Consider the following 17179-nt stretch of genomic DNA (forward strand, 5'->3'; position numbering starts at 1 on the left):
GTTATGTCGGTTAGTTAGGATAATATGTTTGTCTCTTTGCGCTCATGTTCAAAGTTTCATACTGTAAATTATAGAGTAATTTAGAATATTATCTTGCAAAAAAAAAAAAAAGGAAAGGTTTTCTTAGTTTAGGTGAAGTTTCACTTTTCTCACTGCATTTCCAATTTTTGTGATTCTGTTATCTATTTCTATTGAAGGACAATAAATTATCTTCTTTGGTGTTTATTGGTAGGATTCTTGTCCGTTGTGTGCAGTTGCGGCTTTTGCTCATAGTCATTAAAGGCTTTCAAATTTTTGTTTCTCTTAAGAGTTGTCTTAATTAATTTATGTTTCTAATATTTTTCTATTTCTACTTAGGATATCCCTTCATGTCCCCTCTAACTTATTGTACATTTATTTATTTTTCTTCAATATATTTACAAATAATGTCCTTTTTCATTACCGCAATATCGGAATGGAAGTGATATTGTTGTCTTAATTAAAAAAAATAAAAAGAAATTATCTCCTTTAATTTTATGCAACAATAAATTAAGTGGAAATATACACACATTTAAATTGTGACAACTAAAGGCATGTTAGATACTGTTTCTTACTGAGTAGTTTTAGATTAGACTCCTGAGTTCCAAATTATTATGATTGACATATTACTTAAATCTCCTATATCTTAATGTAAATATTGTTGTATTAAATTGAAAATGTTTTTTAACTCATAAGATTAGTTATTAAATTTTTTTTTTTTTTGTTTGAAGAAACGATATTATCTATACTAATAAGGAGGAGATGAGCTTATCTCACAATGAGTTAGTAATAATATGGTTGAAATTCGTCTTTAGCAAGAATTGAACCTAAGACCTCTCATTTACAAGTAAAAAAAATACCACTAAATCAGTGTACTAAATGACAATTTAAAAAAAAAATATTATGTTTTAATAATATCAACGTGTTTTTATTATTCCAAACAAGATATAAAACAAGAAAAACTAAAGTGAAACTTTTTTTTATTTTTTTTTATTCCGGTCAAGAACTTCAATATTTGAAATTTTGATTATTTCAAACCACGACATCAAAAAAGAGAAAACTGCACATGATGGACCATTACTCAGAGAGGAGGACCCAAGGGTTTGCTAAAATTGAAGCACATATTACTCGGTCAGTCAAAAGTGTCCCAAAGTGAAAGACAAGTTTCTTTCACAAATTTCACCTTTATCCACCATTTAACATTTTCTTGTTATTTTATTCAATTTTTAGAGAAACTAGTGAGCATGCCGAAAATTAACAGTTAATCTGTTAGATATTACAATGGTTTAAAGAATCTTTGCAACCTTTAAATTTTGTTTAAAATTCGTTTTTTTTTTTTTCACTAAACGATATTATCCATATTAAGAGAATATGAGAATGGATTAAACCTCATAATGCAATAATGTGGTTAAAATTTGTTTCGGAGAGAATCCAACTTAAAACCTTCCACTTAACAATGGAGATGAATACAACTAGACTGTAGTACTAACTGGTAAAATTTGTACTACTTAATGCTAACTAAGTGCCACTTAATTTTATGATCTAGTGGTATTCCTCTTCGTTCACTTAAATGAGATATTTTAAGTTCGATTTTTGCTACAACTAAATCTGGCCTATTGTGAAATCAAGTTCACTTCCTTTCTTTTAGTATAATATTATTGTTTGTTAAAAAAAAAAAAAATATTGCCACTGCAGCAGGATTCTATTTTATCAGCCATTCTGTAGTCCGCCAGCTTTCATTTTCTGATTTCTGTCAGGAACAGGAGAGAAAGAAGAAGAAAAATAATGTGTGGGTTTCATCCACGCACTCCCCTCTCTTCTCTTCTCTGCTTTGAATTTTGAAAAATACAAAAATGGTTGCTTGGCGTCTCGGTGACGGATGCATTGGCTCCTCCACTCGGTGACGAGTGTCACTCTTCCGAGAGGTTAGTGGGTTTCTCTGGGTTTTCGTTTTTCTCTACTGGGTTTCGATTATTTTCTCAAGTTTTTGCGTTTCTTGATTTGTTTTTCGCATTTCAACTTGCGTTTTTATTTATCGTCGTATTTTTTATGAAGTTTATTAGGTACATTCTTGATTTTCCATCTGTAAATGTTTAATTCCCGGGTTTCCTCATGAATCTGATCTGCTTTGTTTGGAGATTTCTCTGCTTAGAATTTCAGTAGATTTATCTTCAGAATTCTGAGTAAAATTTTCAAACTTTTGAAGAAAAAAGAAGGAACTAAAAATCTGTAAAACGGTTTACGTTTGGCACGATTTTGTTCATGGGTTCTTTCTTACATCTGGAAATTTAAATGTTTATTTGATATTAAGTGCATAACCAGTGTCTCTGGGAGAGAATTAAAACAAAAGAATCAAGGATGTGGACTGACAATGAGAGTTGAGTGAATCTTTCAAGTTTCAACAAATTTCTTTGCCCTTCATTTATATGGAAAGCTTAGAAATTTGGCTTTTTTGTTGGGTTGACAGAGAATTGCAGCATTTAGGATTTTTACATTCCACCTTCGAGGGCCAAACTCCATAGTGTAAAAGATTAAACCCGACATCTGTGAAGCACTGTAGGCAGGGTGTATGATAAATTGATGGCTTAATGAACACTAACATGGTTCAAGTCGATGTGTTTATGGGAATTCAACGATGAGGATTAATGGAAATCAATATGGGTTGATATATTGAGGCCGATATGATGACCGGTGGATGAGTGGTAATCGAACTGGGTTAGTGAGGGACCACATTATTCACTTCAGATACTCTTAGGGCAATAAACAAAAGATGAACAAATTTATACTCTTGATAGTCATAATCCTGAAGAAACTTCCCCAGAAATAATCTTGAGAAGCTTCACAGTTGCTAGTCTGTAAGGTTTTTACAGACAAGACGTTTTCTGGATGGGAAAATTTGCTTTTGCGATCTGATCGCACTTCAGATCCACCAGTACTCCCTTCAAGTTTCAACGGGGATCTCCATCCAGCCACATGAAAGTTCTTGATACCTGTGCAACTTGGGATGTATACACTTAACGTTTCTCACTGCCTGTAACCTTCTACTTAAAACTGCTGAAATACCTAAAGCTGATATATAGGGACTTATTAGGTTTGTTTGTCATGGTGTCCTGAATTTCACTACTTGGTTATATAATAGCAGCAATTTTATAATTGATAAGATTGAACCACGGCAAGATATATCCATTTGCATTTTTGCATTAATGAAAGTTGACATAAATGAAACCAGTATCACCACAGTTTTTGTGCAAACAAGCTATCTTAAAGCTGAGCTGGGTCAGGTAGTCGAAGTTTCTTGTCTCAAGTTTCATAAACTTTGTCAAAGCAAACAGAATTTGTAGACATTATAACACAACTAGATAAGTATGAGTGCCAGTTTGATCTTTTAGGGTATTATGGATACAAAGAGAAACGATAATTAGATATGTCATCTGATATTATTTTTGAAGCCAAAATTCGTATCTTGTTGTAAATTAATTTCTGTTCATTTTTGCAGGTCTGGACAACGCATTTATTGATTCCTGGTTTCACCCTTCAGCATGAAATCAGGACCAAAGGATGGCTGGCACTCTATTATGCCTCTTTGTTTGAGAGGCAAAGCAGCCTCACGTTTTTGCATGTTTCCAAAAGTGAAGGCAGAAGACTACATTCAAGGGAGCGCACCTGTCTATCTTAATGTATATGATTTGACACCGGCAAATGGCTATGTCTATTGGGCAGGCCTTGGCATCTTTCACTCCGGGGTGGAAGGTTAGCATACCTTAATCAATCTATGTTGGTGGTTTCTTTGAAAAGAGTAGTCCCACCATAGTCCCCTGAAATTTAGTGGTTATGTTTGATTCTTGATTGTAAGATCAATTGCTGATTAATCAATTTAAACTGTTGTCTAACTTTTACCTTGATATTGCTCGTCTTAAGCCAGTTAAACCTTAATGACAAACTCAACCCACGCAGATTCAGCTGGATAAGACTTTGCCTAAACTTTATTGTGCAATATGCATGTTCACCATTATAGCCACTTCAACGACCAACGTTTTGTGTAAGAGTAAAACTCTCTAAATTAGTTTGGTCTTGCAGCGTCATTCCTCTTAGAAAGTATTTACCTTACCTCCTCCTGTTCCTTCCACTGGGCTGAATAGCTATTCTCCCTGGTCGGACATATTTGAAGGAAATTACATTTACTTGGAGTCTTGGATATAAAATTTCCAAACATTATCTCCATTGAAATAATTTATGTTGCATCCTGAGTATTAGGTTTCTCAAGATGGTGCAAATTTTTATCGATCATGTTTTCATGCCTACAGTTCATGGGGTGGAATATGCCTTTGGAGCCCATGAGTACTCATCAAGCGGTGTCTTTGAGGTTGAACCTCGACAATGCCCTGGCTTCAAGTTTAGAAGGTCAATTTTCATTGGCATGACATGCTTGGATCCTTTCCAGGTTAGAGAGTTCATGGAGCGTCAATCTGCCATCTACATTGGTGACTCGTACCACTTGATTGTCAAGAACTGCAACCATTTCTGTGAAGATATATGTTATAAGCTGACTGGGAAGCGAATACCCAACTGGGTCAATCGACTCGCAAGAATAGGTATATGACACATGTCTTTCTGAACCCCTTTTTCTTCTCAAGCTATTGATGAGGACCACACACATTAATTTCATGTAGATTTACCTTCCACGCTTGCAACTGTTTAGAGCACTAGCCTTTCATGATTTCTCAACTATGCCATGAGGCTCACCTTACTATAGTGAAGAAAATATCTATATGATTTCCTGTCAACTAACACATTAAGTGACGCAAAACGTGCCTCCCTTTCTAGAAATGTTCAGTTGCAAGCTTTAAGAGTATTTTAGTTTTGGAATAATTCTTTTTTCTTCATTTTCTTAAGTATTATGGTCAATTCGTTCTGAAATCATAGAATCTGCTTCCTTTTAGGTTCTCTATGCAACTGTATACTCCCAGACGCCCTAAAGACGACCACTATTCCTCATGACCCCAATTTCAAAGGATGCGAAAGTGAAAAAAAGAGACTAAGAAGTGCCTTCACTTGCTTGTCGTCAATGTCGCTGCCACAGAGGGAAGTATCAATGTCGTCATTGTTCCTACATTCTCACTATAAAGGCTGCCTACCACCATGGGAATTTAAAAGGTCTAGAAATGGCTCATTGAAGGAAGGTTGATAAAAACTGAAATCCATCATCGGTTTCTACACTGCCGACCAACCATCGGTCTGCAAATGCTGAGCCAGTGGGGGGATGTCACCTTCATCCTTGGCGAGTCCTAGGAGGGCGAATATGTTGTTGTTTTGAGATTGGAGTGTAAAATCACTGGGTTAGTGCTCGTCTATGCTAACTGGTGTTTGTGAAGTTTCCGTGTTGTATTTGTACGATTGTATTGTAAAATCTCAGATATTAGAGTTATTGATATGCAGTCATATAATTGTAGGAGAGCCTCCATTTTTACCAAAAGTATATTAAGCTTCATGTTCTTCTGAAACAGTAACATTTGTTTTAAACCAAAAAAAAAAAAAGAAAAAAAGAAAGGATGACTTTTTAGTCAAAATGGTCCCTGAGATTTGCATAACACATAACTTTGGTCTCTGAGATTTAAAATCAATAGAAGTGGTTCCTGAGATTGTCCACTATCCATTATTTTAGTCATTCTGTTAAAAAACTCCGTTAAGTTGAGGGTATAAAAAGCTCATGGACCACTTAACGGAGTTTTTTAATGGAATGACCAAAATAATAGATGATGGACAATCTCATGGACCACTTCTATTGATTTTCAATCTCAGGACTAAAGTTATGTGTTATGAAAATCTTAAAGACCATTTTGGCTAAAAGACCAGAAAAGAATTCATGAATATGTCTGTCTAAAATTCATCAGAAAATTTAGTAGTATACTACATTCCAACTGATCGTTTAAAACAAATTATCGAAACATATATAATGTATTCGTGTATGGAAAGAAATCTGGAAAAACTTTGTAAACAAGAACACGAACCACAATTTTATTGACGATCATAATGTTTCAATGAACATATACAACTAAAACGTATGAACGAGCAATGGTCGAAACCATCAACCATGAGAACTACTAATTATACAATTTTTGAAAGCACAAATCTCTCAGCTATCTAAACACTATCAACACCATTTACCAAAAATCGAATTTCTATTAACACCCGTATCAGAAGATCCCATCACAAACAAAGTATGCAAATGCACAAGAATGTCGGTTAATCAGAACTAGTCCAGTCCATGACCTGGCCGATGAAGAGAAGGCTGTGCAAATCTCTGCACTATTCCAGCCATGTATTTTCCATGATGCTCTGCAAAAGCCAGCTCCGTTTCACTTGGTTTCCTGGTGCCATCACCAGAAAAGACACCGGCACCATATGGAGACCCTCCTCTAAGGGAGTCCATTTCGAACATTCCAGCACCGAATGTGTAACCGATAGGAACATAGACCATTCCATGGTGAGCTAACTGAGTTATTGCCGTCCAACTGCAGAAAATTCATATATATTAACATGTTTACAGGTAAATGAGATTGATCATATAAAGATGTTCATTTAATTGACAGAGAGATGGACACAAACCAACACACATCTTAATTTAATTCACTAAATATTTATTAGTTGTACATTTGCAAATTAAATCGGGAAGAAGAAATCTTTTAGACCCAAGTTAGGAATTTGGAATGCATTATTTCTGTAGTAAAATTCCTTAGGTTATCAACTTTGACAAGCCAATGTATCAAGCTGGTTTTATGATCATATGCATCAATCTCAATATTGTTAAATAAGATAGAATATATTAAAGTGTCTGATCAAGAAGTTCATTAAAGTGTCACATATGGGGGCTGATTAAGTCCAACAGTGACGAAATTTGCACAGTGTTCCTCGTTCTGGATGTAATTCTTGGACAATTCTGGACTATCTTCAACAGGTTTCACACCCCCACAGAGATGTTTCGGAAACGGGATGAAAGTTGAAAATTCCTTCATTCCCGGTTTTCCCCCTATTGATAAACTGTATGAGAGAGTTAACACCCAACCCCATTCTCACTAATATTAAGGTTTAAATAAGCAACTCAAAAGACCAACTACCCCACACTAAAATGCACACTTCATCATCTTCATGTGACATTTTTCATGAAATCTGAAAATTCTAGAGCCAGTATGGGTTTCCCACAAAGGTTTCTGCACTCCCAAAGTTATCGAATTTCTCCTCTGGTCTCTGAAATGGAGTCGGAACTACATTCTCTAAACTTGCAAAGCCACCGATCACCATTTCTACTACAAGCCATATGATTAAATGCCAATTCTGTTCCCGCAATTTACACATAGCAACAAGAAACTAATATATTTTTTTCTTGAAACCAAAGGGTGTCTTACTCAAATCAACATACCAACAAAATTCACCAAAACTAATATGAAGAATGTAAAGCACAATTCTTGAAACCAAAGGGTGTCTTACTTACGCCGTGGTTTCTTGTCCGCCACCCTGAGTGCCAGTACTGACAAAGAAGCCAGCAGGCATACCAGCAAGCCTCTGCTCCCTCCACAACTGTCCCGTAGAGTCGAAAAACGCCTTCATCTGCGCAGCCATGGACCCATACCGGGTCGGAAACCCGAATAACAGCCCATCAGCCTCCGCCAACCTCTCAGGTAATATCACAGGCACCTCATCTGCGTTACCATCTTTCTTCTTGGGCACCTTCATCTGCTCCAAAACTTCCGGAGACAGCGTCTCCGGAACCCGGAACAGAAACCCTTCAACCCCATCAATGGAATCAACCCCTTTTTTAATCCTCCTGGCCAAAATCTCCACGTGTCCGTACATTGAGTAAAACACTATGAAAACCTTCAGCTTCCTTTGTGCTTGCTGTTCATGTGGTGGGACCCCAATATCTATTGGGTTTTGTTCTGGTGTGATTTGGGATAGGTTCTGGTCTGAAACAGGGCCATCGCTTTCTGGGTTCGGAAGATCTTGATCGGAAACGCCTTTGGGTGGCTTGTTCTTGCTTGGCACGCAGCCACCTCCTTTACCCATAAAATTTAGAAAATGGATAAGCAAGCTGTGATCACGGATTGTGAATTGTATATTACCAAATGAAGCAAAAACGAGTAATGAAGAAGAATTGGATTTTGGAGTTGGCAGAAATGAGGTCGGAGTTTCGTTGACTTCAATCCCGAGCTGTCTGGACAGACTGGACTAAAACTAGAGACTCTGATGATTCTCTTGACTCCAAATCTTCGCTTGCATTTTGGTTAAGCATATTAATAAAAATAACTTCAAAATTTTAAATTTAGGTTAATTTTAGTTTATCACCCTAAATTTTTTTAGTTTTCAATATTTCATATATCAAATTTTTTTGTCCCATTCCAATACTTTAAGTCATAATTTTTGGACATTTTCATACATATGTTAAGTTTTTCGTCAAAACCTTCAGTAACTGATGACTTGACACCTATGGTACCGTTTGGTACGTGGGACGGGACGGAACAGAGTGGGACAAGGCGTTCCGTCCCACGTTTGGTGCACCTAAAACGGATGGAACGAGCTGTTCCACGGGATGAGTTTTGGGTGAATTTTCGTTCCACCTCACCCCCTGGAACAACTCGTTCCACATCCGTGGAACACAAAATTATAACCTCTCCGTCTCCTTCTTCTTCCTCCTTGTTTCCATCCGAGGGCATCTTTGCTCCCGCTCCATTCCTTCCGTCCTGTCCCGTCGCGTCCCGTCCCATTCCGTTTCGTCCCGTCTCGTCCCATTCCGTTCCGTCCCGTCCCGTCTGCATACCAAAACAATACCTATGTGAACAATTAATTAATGTCACATCTTAATGTGGGTCCATGTGGATATTAAAAAATTTTAAACCTCCAATTCCGAGCCTCCACATTTAGCGCTCGTTTAGAAGTATTTTTAATATGAAAAAAGACTTTTCATGAAAATGTTTTTAGAAATCCTTAGAAAGAATGCAATTGAGTGCTAAAAAAAAACCGTAAGTGCTTCATGCAAGAAACACCAATTATGTGTTTTTTAAATGAACCACTTCAAGTATTTTTGAAACCCAAAATCATTTTCTCTAAAAGTATTTTTAGTCATTTTAAAAGTACTTCCAAACAAACATTTTTTAATTATGCATTTATTCGCATTTCGCTATATTTATACAATTCAAATGATCTAACTGCTTAAGACATGACACATAAGTTAATATAGAATTTAATTAGCTATATTCTTTTTTATTTCTTCCGAAATTTTATTCCACATTATTTTTGTAAATTTTAATTATTTTCCAACTGACCCATTAAAAGTTTTTTTATTTTTTATTATTAATTTTTTTTTTTAACAAACGGCACTAAAGGCAATTAAAATTTTAGATAAGAATAAGAGTACATTTATTTGGCTTTACTAACCTGGACTTGACTGAATTGGACTAGTTTTTAGTGTAATCCTTTGTCTGTTGGCTACTAGGACTATAAAGGTGCGTTTGTTGCATCGGACTATCTCGGACTGGACTAGCTCCAGGGACTAAACTGGACTGGCTTAGCTTGGACTAGATAGTATAAGAATAATGAAGTGTTTAGTACAGCATCAGACTAAACTATAGACTAAAATATTTTCAGGACCCAAATTAAATTTTTGTCATTTTTAATTTACTTTTACCTTTAAAAAACAAAAAAAAAAACAAATATTGTTATGTCATTCCATAAAAAACTATCTTCCACCATTGCAAGAAGAGAACCGACTCACAAACCAACCACATTTCTCAAACTTCTGGAATCCCTTTTCTTTTGTCAATCTCTCTCTCACCTTTCAATTCCTCTCACAATCAACTACACCCACTTCAAATCCCAAGGCAAGCTCATCCCACTTGCCACTGACAATCAACATCACCCACTTCACATCCCACGACAAACTAAACTTGTGCAGAGGCTTTGTCTTCTTGGTACCTATCGCCATGGACTTTGCTGCCTCTATTTCTCACGCCTCAGAATTTTTTGGGAAGAGGGAAGAATTTTTATTGGGATTGTTGTTTTCGTTTTGCTTTTTTGTTTCGGATATGGGCATGGGTGGGTTGGGTTTCAAATCTGGGTTTAAGATCTGGGCATGGAGGCAAATGGAGTTGAAGAAAGGCATGCTTGTAGACGACACTGTTGCACACAACGCAAGTTCAGAGACGAGATTAGCAATCCCAAATGTTTTGAGGGGTCTCGCTAAGACCATGCAGTGAAGGATTTATTTGGCATGAGTCCAATTTAGTCCCATTAAATTTTGTCCCGCTTACACCAAACACTGGACTAGTAAGCCAGTCTAGTCCAGTGAAACTTAAGAAGGTCAAACAAACGGGCCCTAATGGTATTAAGTGGGACTTGCTCTCACTAACTCCTTTGTTAGGTGGTCTTAGAGCAAGTCTAGCGGGGCCTTTAGCCTGATGGACCGTGGACAGAACATGACCAAATCGCTGGGGCGATCAAGTCCAGCCCATGCGGGCTTCAATGCAGGAGGGGGCCCGAGCAACAAGCCCAGCACAAATTGCTGGCCCAAGAGCCCGAGCTGGAGATGATGCAACGCTGACTCAACCACGTTTCTGTTTTTTTTGTGTCAGACGCGTGCACTTCAAGCGCCCATGGGGGCGCATCTCTGATATGTTTCCAGACGTGGGGCTCGCAGCGCAGATTTTGAAAGGTTATCGTTGACTGGGACACGTGACACCTTCGTGTCCGTTGGGTTTCCATGGTTACTTTTTATAGACCGTTGGATTTCCAACGGTAAAAAAAAAAATTCAAACTTTCTTTAATTTCAGCCGTTGGATTTGAGATCAAACGGTCCACGTTATTTGCCTTTATAAATTAAAAAAAAATAGTAAAAAAATCTGAAATTTTACCGTTGTGCCATGTGGCACAATCTGGAAAGTTGAATTTCAATTTTTTTTAATCCAACGGCAGAAATTAATTATGTGAATAAAAAAATGTTAAAAATTAATAAAAAAAAATCCAAAAAAAATTGATTTTACTTTTCTATAAATATCTTCTCATTATCTTCTACCTTACACCACAATTTCATATTTTCTCAAATACTTTCAACCATATTCCAATCTTTCTCTCAAAGTTTCAATCCAATTGGTTTCCAACAAAATGACTACTGATGCATATACGAATTGGACGCTTATTGAAGATGTTACATTGTGTTCTAGTTGGGTTGAAGTTACTCATGATCCGATTACGAATAATGAGATGCAGTTGCCCCAAAATCGATGTCCAGTCGTTGGAGAATACTCAGCCAATCGTTTAGTATGTGGAGAGACGCCTTGGCACAAGCTAGTAGTAATCTTAGAAGTGTGGAAAATTTAGCGGATCAGGTAACAATATATTATTTATTTCTTTGTACCATACCCAAATTTACATTAGCTACTTTGTTTATAATTATTTCTTCTCCCGCATTGTGTAGACACTTCGAGTACAAGCTTGGTATAATGCCATAACCAAAAACAAAAACAAATCATTCAATCGGTGGGAATGTTGGAATATTGTCAAAGATTGTCCTAATTTCAGAGTTGTGCTTATCAGTCCAGAAGTTGTCATGAGCAACACTCCTCTACATTCTAAGCCCGATCATGCCTCGCTTCCAAAATGATACTTTTTGCTCCTTTACAGTCCTCATAAGCTCCTTGTCATGCACTTGGACAGTTTTTCTAGGACCAATGCATACAGTCGATGCTTCCAATCATCCTAAGAAAACCTCGTATCTCAGCCTTCTTCAGAAGCTTTTGCAAGTTCATCTCAGTAGGTTTTCGAAGGTACTTTACAGTGTAGAGAGATTCAATTGCGGAGCAAAACCTTATCAGGGACTCAAGATTGGTTGATTTTCCCATCCTCGCTATCTCATCCACTTGGTCTGCAGATGCTCCATATGCAAATATCCACAAGGCAGCAATAATTTTTTGCTCAGGAATGAGACCCATAACACCAAAAGCATCATTCTTTTGCACAAAGTAAGAATCATGGTTGCAAACAACAATCATGATTTTGTTGAACAAATGTCGTTTCATTCTAAAACGACGTCTAAAGTATGTATTAGAGAATGCACTGTTACAGACAAAATAATCATTCAAGAGATCTGTACCTCGTCGTTGCCTGCTTCTATCAAGGTTTGTGGAATGCCTGGGCCTGCAGATCTGAGCCACAGCTTGGATGACTCGACGGGAATGTGAGACTTTTTGGCTTCTTGCTTCGTCATCTCTCGTTCTATGCTCCTCATCCTCTTCGTCTTCCATCTCATTTTAGGCCACATGGAGATTGAACATTTCTTCCCCTTACTTAAACAATTCTTTCTCTTGCTCCTCGATTTCACACAACATCCTTGAAGAAAAAGATAAGAGGGAAGCAGAAACTATGAATAATGATAGAGATTTTGATTTTGGTGAAGAAGAAAGCAGAAACTATGAAAATGATAAAGATTTTGATTTTGGTGAAGAAGGAAGCAGAAACTATGAATAATGATAGAGATTTTGATTTTGGTGTGTGATTTCTGGTTCTAGATGGTGGGTTATATAAAGGAAAAAGAAAGGATTAGGTTGTAGATAATGCCACGTGGCATGCCGTCATTCGTTAAAAATCTGATCGAAATCTATCCTCAAAGATTGTCTTCAGATTGTGACACGTGGCATGACATGATTGGTTAAAAATCTTATCGGAAATCTATCCTCAATGATTCTGAAAAGGCAACGACACGTGACATGAAGGCATTGGATAAATATCTTATCGAAATCTATCACCAAAAATTGTCTTCTCGGATAATGACACGTGGCGCAACGAGAACGATTAAAAATTTTATCTGAAATTACAAATAAAATTATTTTTGTATTATTTTATAAAATAAAAAAATACTAATATTTTATTGCCTATTGCCATGGCTATTTAGTGTAGGGGTGGAAATGCAAAAGGCAGTTACTGTTCATTGGAGGCTGTTCAATAATGGCTTGCCCTAAGGGGCCTTTAGCAACACTGAAGTTTCTCTTAGCGAGACTAAGTTTGTTGGCTCCCAGGGGTCCAGGACTCAGTTTAACGGTATTAAGTGGGACTCGCTTTCACTAACTCCTTCGTTAGGTGGTCTTAGAGCAGTTCCACCAAGGGCTATTGCCCGATGGACTGGCTTTGGTACAGGGCCAGATAGCCCAAGGGAGATGGTCCAGTGTGTGTTGGCAATGGAGCGCGAGCGGGCCCAAATGAGAGGCCCGGCACGAGTTGCTTGCTCGAGAGCCCGAAGGCAACGTGACAGAAGGCTGACATCAGGGCGACGTCATCCATCATCTCTTCTACATTTCTGGGCCTCAACCTTACAGCTACTCGACCTCTTTCGTCCTTGGAAGCAGCCGAGAAGATCCTATCCGGACCTAAACCCATCAGAGCCTCTAAATCCGTTTTCTTTAAAGGCCAAGTCGGCATTGTGGGTTTTCCCGGAGTCGGCGTCATGCTTTCCCGAAGCCGGCGTCATGACTTCCTCGAAGATGGTTGTCGGAGAAGATGCAGAAAATGCATAATTAAAGAAGAAGTTTTCCGATAAACAAACAAAAAAGGAAGAAGGAAGTGAAGAAGAAGATGCATAATTGAAGAAGAAGAATTGAAGAAGAAGCAAAACCAAATCTGCAGAGAAGAAGGAAGAAGAAGGAGGATTTGGAGATAAATTAATAATATAATATTAATTTATACAAAGTAAATAATATAATATTAATTATAAATAAAAAAAATTCTAATATTTTATGGCTTATTGGCAGGGCTATTCAGTGTAGGGGTGGAGATGCAAAAGGCAGTTATGTTCATTAATGGCAGTTACTATTCACTGAGTGGATTAAATAGTGAATAGCCCCGGGGGGGCCTTTGCAACGGTGGAGTTACTCTTAGCGAGACCCCCCAAATACGAGCGAACTAACTAAGACCGTCATCGTCCTCTTGCTCGCTCGCCTCTTCGTGTTCGTTCAGTTCGTCCTGCTCGCCCTACTCGCCATGCTCGTCTTGATCATCCTGATCGCTCGACTAACTACATTGGCCACGCTCGCTCACTTGAGCAGGCAAGAAATCGTCAGTCTCTCTCTCACTCATCATTTACAAATTCCATTTGTTGTTTTGATTATGTAAAATCTGGATTCCCTCGATTATGTGAAATTTGGATTGCTTTGATTCTGTGAAATTTGGGTTGGTCTTATGCTGTGAAATTGCTTGTTCTTCAATGATTTCTGCTTCGGGGTATTTTATGATGTAGTTGTTCGGATTTGATTTCCCCTTCTGGGTATTTATTATCAGTTGTGATTGTATATTTATTTCGGTTCTCTTATGCTGAAAATTGGTGGACATTTGGTCCCCTTAAATTTCTTTCCTTTTCTGCAGCCAAAGGAGAGAACTTTGTGCAATGGCTTGATTCAGAATTCTCATCCGGTAAGAATTATCAAAACCTGGATATCGTAGCTAATTGAATTCTCAAACTTTAAACCAAATAAGTTGTAGTATCTATTTATATGGGTCCCTGTTTCATGACAAGTTAAGCATAGAGAAGATATCTCCAGGCACGAACATTTTCTAATTTGTAACTTTCTTTTATTTCAAGGTTTTAGGCAAACTTGTGTTGTTTTACCTGCTTTATGTTAATATAATCGGAAGTAGGCTTGCTAGTTATTGATATAGATTTTGTTCATCTAATTTGCAATGCAGTGGAAGGATACGGTGATCTTAAAACGAACTGATACTCTTGCTACTTTTCATTATGTTGATGCCAATAATTATATTTCTCAATCCATCTACTTGGATCAAATGCTACAGCTGCCAGCTCTATATATAATAATAATTTAGTACTTTGTTTTATTGAATCAAATTGAAAGTATATACGGCTGGTGCCTCTAACTTGGAAATCGCTAGGGAACATTGTAGTCTAAAGGGGAGATTATGGACCAATGATGTTGATACTTCAAATAGTGGTGAAGTCATGGTTCATTCGTTTAGTTGTTACTGCTCCTGTTCTTACTTTTAACTTAATGGCTGATGCCAATTCAAATTTGAATCAAGTTGTAGCTAATGGAATGACTAAAGATCTTGAACTTTGTGATACTGCATTTGCTAATCGGTAACATCTTGTTGTTGTATTGAACTTCGATATCACCAACCAGTAGGGAATATTGAAATCTGATGCCAATGGCCGGCTTTGTAAAATACTTTGCTAATTTGGGCATTGATTCTAATAGTCTGCCAAGTTTCTTATTATGTTGGTTTTTTTATTGACCAGACAAGTATCAAAATAGCATAGTTTTGAGTTTATTTGTTTGGTGAGCTATATTGTAAATACCTTTACTTACAATTGTATGTAAACAGTGGGATGAATGAATATGGTGTTATTCATGAATTTTGGGATGCTGTGAAGAAGAAATCCAAATTTTCTTCCTTCAAATCTGTGGTCTGATGAGTTTGAGTTTTTAACAATTTTGGGACATTTGGGTTGCTGAACATTTCAATGTTTATAGATTTCTCAATTTTATAGACTTAGAGGGATTTCAGACCGAAACTCGCTGTTTGTTTTTGCAAATTGCAATGCTACAATGCACAAAAACTCAATATTTTCTTTCGTTTCCAAGCAATTGCCATTGAGTTTAATGTAATTATATCATTTGATTTGACTGTGTGTATTTTGCAGTTGAGATGGATGTAATTCTATCGTTAAATTTTGCAATTTCACTATTTTTCATTATCCTGGTCTTTAGTCCGAAACTGCACCAAACGCTTCATTAAATCAGTCCAGCTTAATCTATTCTAAGCCAGTCCAGCTTATTTCCTGAAGCTAGTCCAGTCCGAAATAATCATGTGCAATAAACACACCCTAAAAGAGACCCAATATTCTAGCAAATATCTTACAAATCTCACAAATTAATCCTATAACAAAATTGATTTTATTGGTTTGAGGTTATAAAAACCTAGCTACCATCTCACCCAAAACCCAATATCCATACCAAAAAGATTGTAGACAATCAAAACTATTACTTTTCGAGAAAGAGAGAGCGATCCTCGTTTTTTGGGTTTTTGCTTAATATGGTTTCATCATATCAGTTTATGAATTTGGCGACCATTCCTTGACAGAGGTTGCCATTGGTAACGTCGAAATAGAAAAGAATGAAACTAATTCAATTCAATATCGTTCAAGTGAATCGAATATGACGTATTGTCTAATTAGGTGGAGACAAAACCATTAGACAAAATACTTTTTTTTTTAAATTTTTATTTATTTATTACAAGTGATATTACTACATAAAGATACTAGGTAGTGAGTTAAAGAGCAAAGTCGTATCAACCAAGATAATTCATTACTACTTTATCCTTTTCTATTTTGATTTTCACTTAACTCGTAGCAACTCTTCCTTATCCTTATGCTTATGTATTAGATTGGAATAGATAACTTTCTAATTAAAAAAATATGTTGAGGGGAGAAATGAAAAAGGCATCCAACTCCAAGGTTAAAGATGGATTACTAATGGATAAAAAAAAAATAATAAAAAAAAAATAAATAAATAAAAAAAAAAAAAAACTTACCTATCCAATCCTTTTCAAAATGGTAGGGCTAAAAGAAATGCACTTCTTCTGTCTAATCCTCTTCTAATGCCCTCAAAGTGCTCTAATGGAATATGTCACTACTAAATTGCTACATGTTTTTGTTTTGATATATGTAAAAGCATTCGACTTTAGGATGCGGTTGAATATCGTGTCTCACAGGAACAAACCGGGCTAAGAGTCTGTGACCAAATCATGCCAAGCTATAGGCTTAAGACTTGAGTCTTATTTTATTTTGCTTTTTTTTTTTTTTTATACTAAGGATATAATTTTACTGAGGTGGTAATAAATTTAGGCCAAATCTCACAATAAGTCAAACAAAAAGTCTCTAACCTAAGAAAAACTAATAATAATGTAAATGTGAGGTCTCATTTTCAGTTATTCAAATCAAAACAACACAATTCACAAGTGGATTTTCCTTTAATATTTTTTATTTAATATATATATATATATATATATTTTAACAAAAAATAATATCTACACTAATATTTTTTTATTTTTAAACCCTTATAAAGAGAAAGAATAATTGCATCTCTTATGAGGAAAATGCACGTCATTT

General features: G+C 36.5%; 2 protein-coding genes across 3 annotated transcripts; one reads left to right on the top strand and one right to left on the bottom strand.

Annotated features, from left to right (window-relative positions):
* The first annotated feature begins 1763 nt into the window (after positions 1 to 1763).
* On the top strand, positions 1764 to 5472 carry LOC137729445 (deSI-like protein At4g17486). 2 transcript variants are annotated; one of them, XM_068468393.1, is made up of 5 exons: positions 1764 to 1943; positions 3515 to 3768; positions 4323 to 4381; positions 4460 to 4610; positions 4959 to 5472. In XM_068468393.1, exons 2-5 carry the CDS (start codon positions 3558 to 3560, stop codon positions 5201 to 5203), a joined length of 666 nt encoding a protein of 221 aa, XP_068324494.1. In that variant the 5' UTR covers positions 1764 to 1943; positions 3515 to 3557; the 3' UTR covers positions 5204 to 5472. The 2 variants fall into 2 exon arrangements, with proteins under 2 accessions (XP_068324494.1, XP_068324492.1); XM_068468391.1 differs by having other exon boundaries at positions 4323 to 4610.
* A 544-nt stretch (positions 5473 to 6016) lies between these two features.
* LOC137729747 (probable NAD(P)H dehydrogenase (quinone) FQR1-like 1) lies at positions 6017 to 8122 on the bottom strand. Its single transcript, XM_068468766.1, has 2 exons — positions 7508 to 8122; positions 6017 to 6530 (listed from the first exon to the last, which is right to left on the bottom strand). The coding sequence occupies exons 1-2, from the start codon at positions 8077 to 8079 to the stop codon at positions 6272 to 6274; spliced, it is 831 nt and encodes a 276-aa protein (XP_068324867.1). The 5' UTR covers positions 8080 to 8122; the 3' UTR covers positions 6017 to 6271.
* Positions 8123 to 17179: the final 9057 nt, after the last annotated feature.

The sequence above is a fragment of the Pyrus communis genome, chromosome 3 (genome assembly GCF_963583255.1).
Source record: "Pyrus communis chromosome 3, drPyrComm1.1, whole genome shotgun sequence".
NCBI classification, from domain to species: Eukaryota; Viridiplantae; Streptophyta; class Magnoliopsida; order Rosales; family Rosaceae; genus Pyrus; species Pyrus communis.